The following is a 16,199-nucleotide window of genomic DNA, read 5'->3' on the forward strand; positions in this document are numbered from 1 at the left end:
GTAACTGACGTGTAAGAAGCTGGACATACGCTGCACGGACTGCTCACAGTGACGCATACGTGTAACTGACATGTAAGAAGCTGGACATACGCTGCCCTGACTGCTCAGTGACGCACACGTGTAACTGACATGTAAGAAGCTGGACATACGCTGTACTGACTGCTCACCGTGATGCACACACATGTAGCTGACATGTGAGGAGTGACATGCTCCGCACTGACTGTGCAGAGAGAAGCGCGCTCACGCACCTGGGACTTGCTGGCGCTGCTGGGCGTGGCGGGGGCCGGGGCGCTCTGCACCTTCCCGCCTGCCGGCGAGGACTCCACGGTCACCTCCTGAGACCCCACGCGGCTCCCGGCGGACGGACGGCAGAGCAGCTGCTTCGGGGTTTTGCACGGCGTCGCGTCCGAGTCCTGACAAGTCGCATGGGTTACAATGTGGCACGTTAATAACTCAGTCCGTGTTAACAGGGAAACCGATTTCCGCTGAGTGCTCCCTGGAACGATTTAAGCATCTGGGAGCTAAGGACGCACACGAAGGAACGGACGAAACGAACTGGTTAAGTTCCTCCGGCCATTGAAAGCGCTAATTTTCCCGGAGGGTTTCTAGTCATTCCTCCCTCCCGGGCACGTCTGCCTCCGCCCACCGCTGTGTCTGAGTCGCCTCGCTCTGTGTTGGCTCTGCCCGTGAGGACCTGCGCCCCCTACGCCGTGCGGGTGCCGTCGGCAGGGAAACGGCGTCCTTCCCACATTCCCGCACTCTGCTCCCGCCTCACCGGGCCAACAGGCAGCACCAGGGGCGTCTCGGGTCTCAGTGCTGTAAACTCCATCAGCCCAAGGGGAAGGGGAACTGTGGGAGTGACCCCCAAAGTCCCCCCAGGAGAGGCGGAGAGCAGGCAGGCTGCCGGGGAGGGGATGGGGGGGAGGGACCTGCCAGGGCCGCTAGCAGGCCTGTGGGGATGGGCTGTGGTGGGAGCAGCTGGGTGATGGCTGTACCACACGGAATGCAGCAGGAGAAGGGGTCAGGCGTTTCTGAACGGTGACCTTTGTGTGTCACAGCCCAGCGGGTTAGCATGCCATCAGGAGGCTCCAAAGCTTCCCGAGGGAGGGGGCCGCGCAGAGCGACGCACGCACTCCACCTGCGGACGCCGACAGCGGCGGCCACGGCGTTAGACGCCCCCGGGACCTCCGGGGTGGGGCTGGGGCTGGCTGGCGGCGTCCCGGGGGACTCTCCCCGTTGTTAGGGCTGGGTTCCCATGCGTACGCATTTGTAAAAGCTCAGGGAACGGACAAGTGAGAGTCTTTAGTGTCCATCTCACGTCGAAGCAAAACCGGGACCACCTGCGCTCTGGCTACGGGGAGGCATGAGCACTCGGGGCGCCACTGGCCTCCCCTGGAAGCCTGTCCGGGAGGACGAATGAACGGGGCCGGGGGGGGGGGGGGGGCTCCTACGTACGCACTGCGCGCTGGATGGGCAAGCGCCACGGGAGCGGTGGAGCCGGGAGGGTTCACGGACACGCGTGCACGTGCACGGGAAGCGTGTCCATTTTAAGGCGACGGTAACGTCATTACGCTTCCCCAGTACCAGCGCAGCGAGCGGGCCCCTCCGCCCCACCCCGGCCCCGCGCCCTGTACTCACGACGTCGCTGGAGCTGGACTGCGTGGCGGACGACGAGGACACGGGGCCGGACGAGGAGTTGGAGGAGTGTTTGCTGAGCGGCTCCGCGGTCTTACTCCTGCACTTCCCCAGGGCGTCGTTCTCGCCAGACAGGCTCCTGGCACATTTCTCCGACGGCGGGGGCCCCACCATCAGGGTGACACCGTGTCCTGAGAGGGGCGGAGAGTGGAACACGTTTCTTCCCGTGAGTCACGCGCCGTGGGGACAGCGCCTTGGGGACAGCGCGTGGCGCCGGCGCGGGACTCACCGTTGCACGCGGGCTCGGGCCTGCTCTGCCGGCCCCACTGCTTGGAGATCCAGTCCCGGTACGTGGCGACCTCGTCCGTCACCCTGATGATCCTGCCCAATATGCTGCGAGCGGGAGAAAGGAGGGACCCTGATGATCCTGCCCAATGTGCTGAGAGCGGGAGAAACCTGAGGCGGAACCCACCTCCCCGGGCGCCCGTGGGGGGCGGGGTGGGGAACGCGCGTCACCTCTCCGTCTCGTTGTTGGGGTAGTGCTTGGCGATGGGCGACACGGCGTGGCTCAGGACCACGTAGGCGTAGTCGAAGGCCTGCTTCACCTGCATGGCCCCGTACGAGCTCCTCCCGACGTCGTTGCCTGGGGAGAGGGGCAGGTCAGAGGGGCCGGGCCGCTCCTCAGGGCTCTGCCGGCAACGCGGGCCATCGGGGCCCCGCAGAGCTGCCCTGGGACCCGGCAGCGACCCGAACCCCAGGCTCCCGGCGTGGACGTCCTGACTAAGCAGTCAGAACGGGTGCTCGGGCCTACACGGGCCTGGCCTGCCGGGGGCCACCCGCAGGCTGTCCCGCAAACAAGGACGCGCCCGTTTCCCCTGAGCGCGCCCGGGCGAAATGCGTCTGTTCTCTCTGCCGCGTGCACAGCGCCCACGCGGTCAGGAGCGCCGTGAAGCGAGGGCCGCGGGGCTGAAGTCCCGGCGTCTTATGTAGAGCAGGTCCCGGTAAAGGCCCCCTCGATGACAGACACACGGGACCAGCCACGAGACGCCCGGCAGCCAGCACGTCACGTCACACGTCACAGCACAGGCCGAGGCCACGGCTGCCCTCTGGCTCCCCCTTCCCTCCCCCCTCCCTGTCAGCATTCACACGGCTCAGCCACTGAGGCCGACAGTGCGGGACTGCGTGCTCCCGTCACGCCAGGAGGACGGAGCACGGGAGGAGCACCCTCCTCCCTCCCAGCCGCTCAACGCTGGGACAGCGCAGACCACGCAGGACTGACGGGGAGAGGAAGCTAAAGGAGACCAGCTGCCTCTCTGAACCCCTCACTCGCCCTGGGGGGCGACGGCCCACAACCCCGGGGGCGGGAGGGAGGAGGAGGCCGGAGTGGGTAAAGGATAAACGGCGATGGAAGGAGACCGCACTGGGGGGAGCAGTGCCCGGGACAGTGACGGACGGCAGAGCTCACACCCGAAACCCTACGGCTCCTCGCCCCCGTCACCCCGTCAGCTAGACTGGAGATAAAAGCCTGGCGGCAGCAGGCGAGGACCTGGGGTGAGGAGGACCGAGAAAGGAGACATGTGACCGTCAGGATGGAGACACAGACCCCGCCCCCCCGAGCGGCGTGCTCTCTGGTGTGTGTGTGTGTGTGTGTCTATGTTCTCCTGTGTTTTCCCTGGTGTATGTTGACTTTCATGTATTTGCTCGTGAACTGTGTTGATGAGAAGAGAATGGCCACCTTAGAAGCTGATCCTGAACGTCTAGTCGAAACAGTGCCAACCTCCACGCGGCGACCACGCCCGCGCCCTCTTCAGCCCGCCCCATTGCCTAACCTCATTACCTGGCTGTAACGGGTCCTCGATGTAGAGCATCGACGGCCTGTAGCCATCCAGCATGTTCTTCTGAACTTCGTCTTTGGCCACATATGAACCACCATCCTTTATCCGGATGCCAGTCTTTAAATAATTGAAGTGCCGTCCATATAATTCAAAAAACTCTATTAAGAGAACACCATAGTTTGTATTGGGGATGCAAGCATCTTCCCTGGGATGCAACTACAACCAGAAGGAGAAAAAAGAAGTTACGTTGCACGTCCTCTGACTTCCCCGGGGGACACACACACACACGACATCTGACGCCCCCAGCACTCCCGCTTCCGGCCCCACCTCCCGGCAGCGGGCTGGGCCGCGGGGCGGCGGGACTGACCGCGGCCCCAGGAGGGGCAGGGCTGGCCGACAGGACGCCTCGCTGCGTCACGAGCAGGCCAGGCCGCTGGCAGCACGAAGCCCCATAAACCCGCTCGGGGCCGTGGGACGTGCCCCCCCCGCCCCACGGCAGGCCCCGTCCAGCGGGACGCACAGGATCAGCGGCCTAGAGGACGCTGCTGAGTGCGGTGTTGCCACGACTCGTCACCGCTAGGGAAACCACACCCCCCCTTTAAAACTTGCCGTGAAAAAATCTCAACAACAACAGAACACATGGGACTAAAAGCAAAACAATACCCTTTCCCGGGATTTTGAAATACTTGCTCAATTGCAGGAAGGTGACAAGTTTAAAGGGGAAGTCGTAAGTGATGGGGGCAGCTTCTCCCAGGGCTCCCCGGGGGGCCCCCGCCACGCACACGGGCCCGTCGCCGCTCACCTGGAGGAAGCTGACGGCCATGAGGAAGAGGCTGTAGGAGCCGATGCCCCCGGTGAAGACCTCGTTCAGGTCCCGCTGCAGGAGGAACTGCTTCAGCACGAGGACCAGGTAGGGCAGCACGGGGTACTTCTGGAAGAGAGGCCCCGTCCCGCGTGAGGGCCCGTGCGAACCGGCCTCAGCGTGAGCGGTCCTCCACTACCCACCGGGGGAGACCCTCACGTCCCACCGGAAGGGCGAGCTGTAAAAGCAGCCACAGCCACTGGGGAGCGCGAGACGTGCCCACGGCACACGGCACCGGAGCCCGCACCGGCACCACGGGCCGGCGACGCCACCGCACGCGTCTGCCGACACGCACTCCGCCACCGTGACGTGCTCGGGTGCAAACAGGTAAGAGAAGCAGCAAGGGCAGTCTCAACGCCGACAGCACCAAGTCAGCGGGGCATCAGGGGGTCACTTCTCATGGGCAGCACCCCCAGGCCGGCCAGGGCCCCCCAGGCCAGAGCGGCCGGCCTGCGGCTCCCCGGGGCAGGCGAGCCTTCCCCGCGCAGAGGACGGAGACCTGAGCCGGCGCCCGGGCAGTGCGCCCCGCGCCCCTCGGGCACAGCCTCCCCCAGCGCTCCCAGGAGCCAGGCCCCAGCTGTTCGCTCGGCCCCAGCGGAGGTGGGTTACTAGGGACGTCCAGTTCCTCCCGGGCACTAAGCACGCGGCGCTTCCGTGAGAAAGAAGGAAGTGTGGACTTCTGCAAGCAGCAGGAGGAACGAGCACGGAAAGCCGTCACTTCCAGGCATGATGGCGGAAGTCAGACAGTCTCTTTCCATGAAGGAAGCCCGTCTGTGCGGATAGGAAAAACCTCCAAAATATTAAGTTAAAAAAAGGACAAGACAAGGCCCTGGCTGGGTGGCTCAGTTGGTTAGAGCGTCACCCCAATATGCAAAGGTTGCAGGTTCAATCCCCGCTCAGGGCACATACAAGAATCAACCAATGAATGCAATTTAAGTGGAACAAGTCAATCTCTCTCTCTGAAAATCAATAAAAAAATTTAAAAAATTTGTTTATTTTAAGTATAAGATAATGAGCGTACATGGTGCCATCCTTTTTGTTCAAAATTTAAGAGGAGAATAAACAAGAAAAAAAAGTTGATGATATAAAGCCACTCCAAGCCTGTAGGGTGTAAGGTATCCTTCTACATCCGTAAACTTTTATTATTCCTGTTAACTCAGTTAAAAACATTTCTGGGAGAAGAAAATTTACACACAGCCGGCACCTCCCAAAGTGTGAGATGGGGCCTGGTATTCCTTTCTCTGCTTTTCTATACTCGGTGCGTGTACACGAGAATGAAGAAGTTAACACGCTTTCTTATGAAACGGGGAAAGGCGAACCCGGAGAGCTGCTAAAAAACGGCCAATGATCAGAAGAGATGTGGGCGTAACCACAGCAGCCTGGCATTTCCGCTCAGGGAGCAGAGGCAGCGGCCAGCACGAGGCGTCCTGAGGGGGAGGCCGGCAAATTATCTGCAAGAAAATGGAGCAAGTGCAGACGGGCTTCAATCTCCGCCCACCGAGTGAGGAGCTGGGGACCGACACCTGGAGAAGTCGCCCGGGAGGGTCCCGGGCTGAACTCTTGCGATGACAAGCAGACGGAGCCCGGCCGGCGTGGCTCAGGGGTTGAGCACCGACCTATGACCCAGGAGGTCACGGTTCAATTCCCGGTCAGGGCACAGGCCCAGGTTACGGGCTCGATCCCCAGTGTGGGGCGTGCAGGAGGCAGCCGATCCATGATTCTCTCTCATCACTGATGTTTCTCTCTCTCTCTCTCCTTTCCTCTCTGAAATCTTAAAAGACAGATCCTGCCCCACAGATCCGTCTCCCACGAGCAGAGCGGCTTTCTCCACTGCGGCTCGCACTCGGGGCCGCGTTGTAAGTGACCGATTCTCGGGGGCTCAGGAGAGAAGCGCTCGGCATCGCGTGGACCTCTCAGCACAGGACAGCCTTCCCGCCACGCCCGGCCCGGCCGCCTCACGGTGTGAGCCTGACCTTGGTGAAGTCTTTGATGAGGTCCGCCGCCCGCACGCCATTCTGCACGTTAAAGCTGATGTCCACCTTCACTTCCGTGAAGGAATCTGTTAACTTAATAATGGGCACCTGGACGGGGAGAGAGGGAGCATTAAAACGCTTTACCCGGACCAGTGGCAAGATCAGGCGCAGGGTGAATGGCGTGAGGCCCCACCCCACTGGGGACGTGCGAGCAGGAGGTCCTGAGGCCCGCGCCCCCAGCCAGCCTGCCGTCCGGAAACATCCCTCTACGCAGCTGGCGCTCCCCTCACACCGCGCATCCTGTCATTCCTCTGGGTTGAGTTTTGACACCAGTGACAGAAACCCTCCTGACGCCACGCTGTGGAAGCGGCTTCCTACTCGCTGACCACCGCCAAGCAGTCAGAAGGGGACCCCGAGGCCGAGTCACACTCGCGGCCCCTGCGTCACGGTCAGCGCTGCGATGAGCCCAAACACACCCTGACCGGTTTGGCTCAGTGGATAGAGCGTCGGCCTGCGGACTGAAAGGTCCCAGGTTCGATTCCGGTCAAGGGCATGCACCTTGGTTGCGGGCACATCCCCAGTAGGGGGTGTGCAGGAGGCGGCTGATCGATGTTTCTCTCTCATCGATGTTTCTAACTCTCTAGCCCTCTCCCTTCCTCTCTGTAAATAAATCAACAAAACGCATATTTTTCTTAAAAAAGGGGGGGCCTAACATAACCCAGCAAGAGGAGACAAAACGTAAGAATCATCCCCAAATAAAAAGTGGCAGAACGCGTTCGATGAGACATGTGGGATTCTTTAAAAGAACAGGAAAACCCCACGTGCACCACACGCGAGAAAACGCGGGCGGCACACCGCAGCCCCGGCCGCCCCCCGACAGGCTCCCCGGCCGCCCAGGCCGCTGTGCCAGGAGAACATCGCGTGCAGACTCCACGTCTACGAAACTGTGCTCCGGGCCCCACGGAAGCTCCCCGACGGCCAGGCCAGGCTGGCGAACGCGTGGCCTGACGCACGGAACGTCAGATGAGGCCCGTCACGGACGCAGACGCGCACGGAGCAGAGCGGCCCCGGCTGCTCCATGGAACAAAGCCCTGCAGGCCACGCAGGGTGTCCCTGGGCCCTTTAACGGGAAGGCGTGACCAGGAGCCCCCGTGTCCCACACGGCGTGTGCGCCCGGCACGGTGCCCGGTGACGGAGAGAAGGCGCCGGGGCCGGGCTCTCCCGACGGACCCTAACCTGGCAGGCTGGCGCGGGAGGGCGGCGGGCGAGGGGTGCGGAGGGACTCACGGTGGCTTTGTCCAGGACTTTCACCGAATCCTCGTCTGCGACCTTGTGCTTCCGGAGAGCTTCCTCCAGGGTCCAGAGGGGCAGGTTCTCCCACTTGCCAAACACCACGAGGTCGATGTCACTGGGCAGAGCACGAGGCTGAGCGCGGCCCGCCAGCGGGGAGGCCTCACCCGCCCGCCCTCCCGCGACCCCCTGCGGGCGGCGACTCTCCGAGGAGGGGGCTGGGGATTTGACAGCCGCCTCCTGAGTCATTTCACACCGCTGGGCCCCGGGAGACAGGGCAACTGTGACAGAACCTCAAAAACACTGGTAACGTGTCCTGTTCGTAAGGCTCTGGGACTAGAAACTAAGCCTCTGGCTGTGGCTGAGAACTGCATTAGTGAGCGCCCAGACAGGACGCCGCCACGGCGTAAACAGGAGAAAACACCGCACACTCGCCGTCTCCCACGCCCGGACCCACCGTCCCGTCCGGGAGGAAGCGCCAGGACTGCCCAGCGGCCCCTCCCCGGGACGGAGGCCGGTCCAGGCCCCTGCCTGTGATCACTTCTGTGCCTTTCAAACCTGCACGATGTGACTGCACCACCACTCCTAAGCTCACTGCAGTTAGGGAGGGTGAGGGACCCCCAGCTCCTACACAGGGACAAGCGGTGATGAAGGGGGGCGCGGGGGGAAAGGGAGTGGTAAGGACCCACCCCCTTCAGCGGGTTGTGGGTCTGGGGCACGTGCACCTGAGCCCCTGGGTCAGGTGCGGAATGCGGGTGATGGTGCAGCTCCTAGTAAAACGGCCCCCTGTATACGCAGGTGCTTCACCCAGAGGCCCCCTGGCGTGTGAGTGGTTAGGGGACGGGCGGAGGTCTGGGGGGCCAGCAACAGCCCCGTTGCTGTGCTGTGGGCAGGCGACCAGAACCTGCCCCGCGGCCAGAGGACCTGAGCCGCGTCCAGACGGGTGCCCCGTCCACCTGCCACGACGATGCCGCTGCTGACCGCTGGTGGGAGTGACATCGACCCCGAGGGACCCAGGAACCCAGGCATGTGGGTATCTGTTCCATCACCCGCGTTCTTTCTACGCTCCCACGTTCACAGGCAGAACAAACCCCCTGGGACGGGCACAGTCCCGGCGCGCCATGTGCTCACCTGGTGGGTAAATATAGGCCGGTTTTGAAACTCCCAAATATCTGGACCTGAAACAGAAACAGGAGGTCCCATGCATCACCGAGAGCCCAGCCAGGAGGAAGGCTGGTGTCTGCTGCCCTCTCCTGGCGCCTCTGAGCACTGCAGCGCACTCTTCAGGGCGCTCAGGCAGGCACCCAGACAGGTACCCACACTCAGTCAAGGACCCAATGCAGAGGCTCAGATAGCAGAGAAACTTTCAGCAGGGACATGCCGGTCACGCGTGCTCCCGATAGCCACAGACCCTGAACACTGGTCCCTGCCCCCCAACACTGGTCCCTGCCCCCCAACACTGGTCCCTGCTCCCCAACACTGATCCCTGCCCTATAAACACTGGTCCCTGCTTCCCAACACTGGTCCCTGCTCCCCAACACTGATCCCTGCCCTATAAACACTGGTCCCTGCCCCTCAACACTGGTCCCTGCCCCCCAACACTGGTCCCTGCCCCGTAACACTGGTCCCTGCCCCCCAACACTGATCCCTGCCCATAACACTGGTCCCTGCCCCGTAACACTGGTCCCTGCCCCCCAACACTGGTCCCTGCCCCGTAACACTGGTCCCTGCCCCCCAACACTGGTCCCTGCCCATAACACTGGTCCCTGCCCCCCAACACTGGTCCCTGCCCATAACACTGGTCCCTGCCCCGTAACACTGGTCCCTGCCCCCCAACACTGGTCCCTGACCCGTAACACTGGTCCCTGCCCCCCAACACTGGTCCCTGCCCATAACACTGGTCCCTGCCCCCCAACACTGGTCCCTGCCCCGTAACACTGGTCCCTGCCCCCCAACACTGGTCCCTGCCCCGTAACACTGGTCCCTGCCCCCCAACACTGGTCCCTGCCCCCCAACACTGGTCCCTGCCCATGACACTGGTCCCTGCCCCCCAACACTGGTCCCTGCCCTATAAACACTGGTCCCTGCCCCCCAACACTGGTCCCTGCCCCGTAACATTGGAGGAAGCGTTGCCGCAGGAGGAGGACGCGGAGCTCAGGTCAGGGTTGTGACCTCAGCATCCTGACACGTGGAGGTCATTCTCGGTTGTGGGGGGCTGCCCTGTGCACTGTGGAGTGTTTAGCAGCACCCTGGCCTGAGCCCACCATCTGCCAGGAGCACTCACCAGTCATGAGAATGAAAACCGTCTCCCACCCATAATGCCAAATGCCTCCTGGGGCACACCCCCCCCTCCCCCCCGAGACCCACTGACTCAGGCCGACAGGAGAAGCCACGGGCAGGAGCAGCTCTCAGTAAAGTATGCGTGTCCTCTCCCCTCCCGCCACCTGCAGCCCCTCATTTGAAGTGTTCGTGTTTTACCAATTGGAAACGAAAACCAAAAAAAGGCCCCTTCTCCACCCAGGACCGAGCCTAAGAAAGGTATAAGACACAGTGTCGGATTCTAGCGCGGGCCCTCAGGACGCACAGAGTCGTACAACAGACGCTCACGGGAGCCCTAAAAGTGCAGCTGACTCGGTGCAAAAACCACAACAAACAGCGGCAGCCCCTGCCCGGCTGTGCGCACTGGGCGAGGCTGTGCGGGGAGCAGAGAACAGCGCGTGTGTGTGTGTGGGGGGGGGGGGGGGGGCCACAGACGCCCGCATGGGCCTGAACGTGAACTCCAGATGAGAGAAGTGCCCCCTCCGTCCCTCTAAACGACACCGTTCATCTGCAGGTTGGGACCGTGTGGCGGACACGGCGCCTCGGGCAGCAGACCGCACGGGCGTGCCCTCCTCACACCGCCTCCTGCGCTCTCTGCCAGGCCCACCGGCACCGAGGGCCCCGGCCTGGAGCGGCCGACTCCGTGCTAATGATCGGGAGCCCCGTTCCAAAGGCTGAAGGGAACTCTTGGCCTGCAAATGTTAGCCCTGACTCTGCAGATGCGCGGACAGCTGCCCGGAGGCCGCGGCGAGACACCGGCCCTCACGTCCACCCGCTCCCCGGCCGGACAGGTGCTCACGTCAGCGCTGGGCCAGAGCTCCTTAATGACGCTCTCGATCCTGTTCACCACCTCCATCCGCATCTTCTCCTCCTCCGGCCTCGGCGACATGTATTCGTAGAAGTCACTGATCTCTTCGTGCAGGCTGCAAAGGAAGGCAGACGGTCACACGGCAGGCCGGCCTCAGGACAAGCCGCGGTCTGAAACAGCCTCCTCTAAGTCTGGTGGCTCCGCTGAGGACTTAGCCTCGATTGCTTCCTTCATTTTAACGTGCGACTCATGCTGAGCTACCATGGGAACGAATGAAACTTAATCAAAAACAACAAAGTAATTCCACAAAACACCAAGTCCAAGGAGTCCCGATGGCACGCCGACTGCGGCAGCAGGAGACCCTGAGCGGCCCCTGCGGAGCCGGAGGTCGGCCCGGGCAGCCCTGACCCGGGACACGGAGGGACCCAAGCCCCGGACAGGACGCTCGGGCAGTCACCGCGGCCCGACGCACGTGGGGGGCTGCTCGCCTCGGGCTCCCCCTTCCTGGGGACGCGCAGACGGCCGTGTGGAAGTGCCAGCGAGTTTCTGGGAGAGCACGTTCCATCTGCGGGCACTTCCTCCGGGAGAGCCTGGGGTCGGGGTGCGGCCTGGCCTGGCTCCTCAGGCGCAGCCGGCCCGACAGTATGGGACAGCGCCGGCCCAGGCGAGCCCCGTGCGTCTGAGTGACATCTTCAGGAGGCCCTCTGCTGGGTTTGCACAAGGAAACTGGCACGCGCACGTACACACACACACACACACACACACACACACACATGCACACACATACACACACACACGCCTGCACTCCCGTGTTTCCTCTGCCAGGTGACCACTCTACCTAGGTGTCACTCAAACGCAGTGAGTCCAATCGGAAGTCCACGTCTTCCTCCCAAACCCCTTCCGTCCCGGGGGCTCCCCTCGGAGTCCTGATCCCCAATGGAAACTGCAGTGTTTCCTGCTTCGTCCTCTCTCATCCTCTGGAGCTAACGGGTCTCCAAATCCTATCCCTTCCCCCCACCCTCCACAAAACCCCAAACCCACTTCCAAACCAGGCCCTGCCCCCCTAGGGCTCCCAGCCCGTCTCCGCAGGCCACGGCAGCAGCCCCCACAGGGTCTCCGTGGGTGCCATTCGGTGAACCTGCCAACTCCCTCTCGGTGTGCCTACCTGCAGCCTCCACCACAGCCCAGAGCAGCGCGCCCGCACGCCCTGCAGCATGCCCCCCTTGCCCAGCAGGCCCTGGGCCGGGAACCCTTCCCATGAGCCTTCAGCACTCAAACGTCACCTCCCGGGTGCAATCCCGACCTCCCCGGGGCTCCCGGCACCCCCGGCTGGCCCTGCCTCCCAGTGGCCAGCCACAGCCATGGCCCGCTCACAGCACAGGCCTCCCCACTCAGACGCCCCTCTCCTGCGCAGCCCTGTCCCCGCCCCAGCGCAGCCCAGGGACGCTCTCCCTCGTTCACCCGTGTACCCACACGCACGCACGCGTGTTCATACAGGAGACGGTGTGCCTGGTCATACAGTGAGCTCGGTACCAGGGTCCCAGGAAACGGAGGCTCACACTGCGGGGAACGACAGAACCGGGAAGGAGGGCAGGGTGGCTCGAGGGCGACAGACGTCCTGGAAGGTGAGGACGCAACCCCACTTCTCAGCAACACGTCTCCCTGTGCACGGCGTCCGTGTGCACGTGGCCCGGTCCACAGCCGAGGGCCACAGGTCTTCCCACAATGCAATGCCCTACCGTCTTCCTGCTGCAGTCTGCACGTGTGCCAACTGCCTACACTGATCAGGAGCATCAAAGCCAAAAGGAAAGAAACGTCCTCACCCCCAAATTCTCACTACACCTCAGATTTAAAGAACGAGGGAGCGAAGATACGGGTGACAGCGTACAGTTACTGAAAAGGAAAAGGAGCCGACGTATCTGACTTCCGCCAGCTGTGTGGGCATTTGCAACCGTGTTCGCGGCTGAAGAGCGACTGCCACGCTGTGTCCCCCTCCTGGGGAGGGGCCTGGCAGGAGGCACGGAGGCTGTGTCCACCGGGCAAACTTCTCTCGGAAGTGCAGCTCGCAGACCCGCTTTCCCGGCCACCAGCGGTCCTTTCACGTGCCGGCCGTGGCCTCCCTCCGGACCTCGGTGCCCAGGCCCGTGTCTGGGAAGGACGGTCGGTCCTCGTTGGCTTTCCCTGTCCCTCCCCCTCTCCTATGAGAGAGAACGAAACCTGCTCGCTCCCCCCGCCCCGCGTCTTACTTCGCCCCCCAACCCTGCCACCACTTCTAATCAACCGTGAGGGAAAGAGGAAGAGACTCTCACCCAGCCATTAATTCTCTCCCTTCCAGGGAGAACGCGGACTCCCCAGCTCTCTGCGCAGATCTGGCCAACGTGGAAACCGCTGGGCAACTCAAGAACAGTTGACAGCATTCCCTGCCTAAGACCAACTACCTCCAGATGAAGCTTAGTTCTAAACTCAGTCTCCAAACGGGAGTCCCTCAAGTATTTGCAGAGTAAAAGCACAAATAAACAAGGTCAGACCTCTCCTGATCCGCGAGGTGCCATCGCCACAGAGAGCAGCTCACCCACAGGAGCCTGGGGCATGCTGAGCGCCGACAATGAAACGTGCCCGTTTAACCCACGGTCCTCACACCAAAACCGCGCCCATAACTTACATTCCACGGGCTTCTCTCTGGGGGAGAGGCGGGGTTTGAGACCAGACAGGGCTCCATGCGTACACAAGCCGCTGAGTGCGGCGGAGGGGGCCCAGAACCACCCCGCCCAGGGGAAGCCAGTCCCGGCGGGTCAGAGGTGACGTCTGCTTAATAAACCGTGCACATCGGATAAGGCAAGCTCCCAACACACATTCGGCACCTCCGGCGGCTGGAACTAGGAACGAGGCTGGCGGAGGAGCCTGACAATTTCCCGGTTCCTCCTGTGCTGTTGAGATCTCTTGGGGAAGTGCTGGTATTGGCTGTGGAATTTTTAAAAGCTTAACTGAAAAACGCAAAGACAGGCTGATTCACAAAGAGTTCAGTTACGCAGGTGCCAAAAACAGAACGTAAACAAACACAGTGGACTTTATAGGCCCCAGATCCCCTCAAAATTAACAACAAAATAAACTCTGAGAGAGAGGGCAGGTGCAGCTGCTGGGAAACTCACCCAGGAAACAAAGTGCAACCAAACACACCGGTCACCTGGGCTCCACCCCGAGCAGCAGCGCGGAGCCACGCCCCCACACCTGGCAACCCCCCCCCCCCCCCCCCGCCCCCGCGGGCCATTCATTAGCTACAGGATGGAACTGAAGCTTATAGCCTACTGGGAAGTAATTTAAAAACCATTGTTAAAGTAAATGTTTTTTATTAAATTTATTGGGGCGACAATGGTTAAGTTTTCATCCTTATTTTGTGTTGTGCTTGTTATTTTCTTTTTGGTTCACTAGCGTTCTCTATGTATTACTAGAGGCCTGGTGCACGAATTTGTGCATGGGTGGGGTCCCTAGGCCTGGCCAGCCATCAGAGCCAATCGGGGCCGTCTCGCCCAGTCCTGATTGGGGCGGGGACTGATCAGGGCCTGCTGGCCTGGGGGAGGGACGGGGGAAGGGACTGGGGGAGGTTGGCCAGCCGGCCAGGGGGAAGAACTATGGGAGGCTGGCCGGCCAGCCGGGGGAGGGACCGTGGGAGGTTGGCCGGCTGGTGGGAGGGACTGCAGGAGATTGGCCGGCCATGGGAGGTTGGCTGTGGGAGCGCACTGACCACCAGGGGGCAGCTCCTACATTGAGCATCTGCCCCTGGTGCTCAGTGCACGTCATAGCAACTGGCCGTTTGGTCGTAAGGTCGCTTAGGCTTTTATATATAGAGATGGCTGTTAACCTTTGCCATAGAAACATATGGCAAATACCCTTTCCTGTTGGCCTTTCCACTGCGTGAAGTTTTCTCAATGTGTACAGATGGTTGATTTGCATCGCTGAGGGGATGGAAAATGACTCGGCTGCATAGAGCACAGCTTGGCAGGCCCTACAAAGGTAAACGTCGTATTACCATGTGATCCAGCAATGCCACCCTAGGTGCAAACTCAAATGCAAACCAGCAGTGTGGACACTTCTACACCAACACTCGGCATTATTCACAGCAGCCAAAAGGTGGCTACAACCCAAACGCCCACCCATAGGTAACTGTGTGCGACCACAAAGCAAACTAAGAGGAACAGGATGGTCTGCAGGTGAATAACAAGACGACGGGACAGCCAGGTAATGAACGACATAGAAAAACCCACACAAAGCAACTAGACACTTTAGTTATTTGGCACGCGAAGCAAGCTAACAAGCAAGATGTCACCCTTTTTGAAATACTGAAAACAGCCCTGCCCGGTTTGGCCCTGTGGATAGAGCGTTGGCCTGAGGACTGAAGGGTCCCGGGTTTGATTCTGGTCAAGGACACATGCCCTGGTGGTGGGCTCAATAACCAGTAGGGGGCGTGCAAGAGGCAGTCGATCAATGATTCTCTCTCATCGCTGAAGTTTCTCTCTCTCTCCCTCTCCCTTCCCCTTTGAAATCAATAAAATATACTTTTAAAAAAAAAGAAATACTGAAAATACGTGCAGACCACATTCTATTAGGACCCAAAGGGGACCTAGGAATCGAGGGTCGCCACAATCTAATCCTCGAGTCCCAGCTTCTCACATGACCCCCGAGGGGCGGGTCTGCACCGGCCGTACCAGCTCCCTCCCGGCACTGCTGGCTCCACAGGATGGTCTTCAAGCAGCCACAGAGGGTCACACCAAACCCTCCCACCATTACCTTCCTTACCAATGAGCACACGTGACATGTCCTTCAGCTGCCCTTTGCTGCGGGAGCCCTGCTTCATTTCACGGTGACGCAGATCTAAGCAGCGGCCGGGCCTTCTCCTCCCGGGAAAACAGCCACCCACTCTGGAATGGCCGGCTGGGGCGCCTCACCTTGCTGCCGGGCACGTGACTGACCTTCTGGCCAAGGACAAACAACCCACGTCCCACCTCCACGGTGCCAAGCCCACCGTCACCTCACTTTTAGATGAGGAAGGGATGAGCAGCAGAAGAGTTAAAACACTCGCGCACGAGCGCAACTCAAAGGAGAATGAAGTTATGAGGCCACACTTACACGTCCCTCCACACACACAGCACACGCACCAACAGACCCGGGGCAAAACCGCACAGCCGCTGTACCGAGACCTAACCTGCTCGGAGAGGAGAGGGGCGCCCCGGGGGCCCTCGGAGAAGTTCCCCTCGTTCAGTGACCATCACGGTCTTTCTGGGAACCGGTGGGAAGGAACCCCTCAATCTGCTCCGAGGAACGCAGACCGAGAAGCGAGCTGGACGGTCAGCGCGGCACGCCCCAGCACGGTCCGCACAGCCGGAAATAAAAAGCCACCGGATGCCCACGCAGGCCGCGCCCACGTAGACCCTGGGGTATGGATGGAGGAAAAGGTACCTGCCCCCGAAGCGCTGCCTTTA

At 61.4% G+C, this 16,199-nt stretch overlaps 1 protein-coding gene across 3 annotated transcripts in view; it reads right to left on the reverse strand.

Moving 5' to 3' along the window:
- TENT4B (terminal nucleotidyltransferase 4B) overlaps positions 1-16,199 on the reverse strand; it is a 40,174-nt gene that overhangs the window by 7,508 nt on the left and 16,467 nt on the right. For all 3 annotated transcript variants that reach the window (XM_054710600.1, XM_028126996.2, XM_054710601.1), the window contains exons 2-11: positions 10,714-10,837; positions 8,727-8,773; positions 7,593-7,713; positions 6,306-6,413; positions 4,273-4,401; positions 3,473-3,686; positions 2,152-2,278; positions 1,925-2,028; positions 1,639-1,826; positions 249-413 (exon numbers count right to left, since the gene is read on the reverse strand). In XM_054710600.1, coding sequence (XP_054566575.1) covers positions 249-413; positions 1,639-1,826; positions 1,925-2,028; positions 2,152-2,278; positions 3,473-3,686; positions 4,273-4,401; positions 6,306-6,413; positions 7,593-7,713; positions 8,727-8,773; positions 10,714-10,837 — 1,327 coding nt within the window. The remainder of the gene's footprint in view (positions 1-248; positions 414-1,638; positions 1,827-1,924; positions 2,029-2,151; positions 2,279-3,472; positions 3,687-4,272; positions 4,402-6,305; positions 6,414-7,592; positions 7,714-8,726; positions 8,774-10,713; positions 10,838-16,199) is intronic.

The sequence above is a fragment of the Eptesicus fuscus genome, chromosome 21, assembly GCF_027574615.1.
Source record: "Eptesicus fuscus isolate TK198812 chromosome 21, DD_ASM_mEF_20220401, whole genome shotgun sequence".
Classification (NCBI taxonomy): domain Eukaryota; kingdom Metazoa; phylum Chordata; class Mammalia; order Chiroptera; family Vespertilionidae; genus Eptesicus; species Eptesicus fuscus.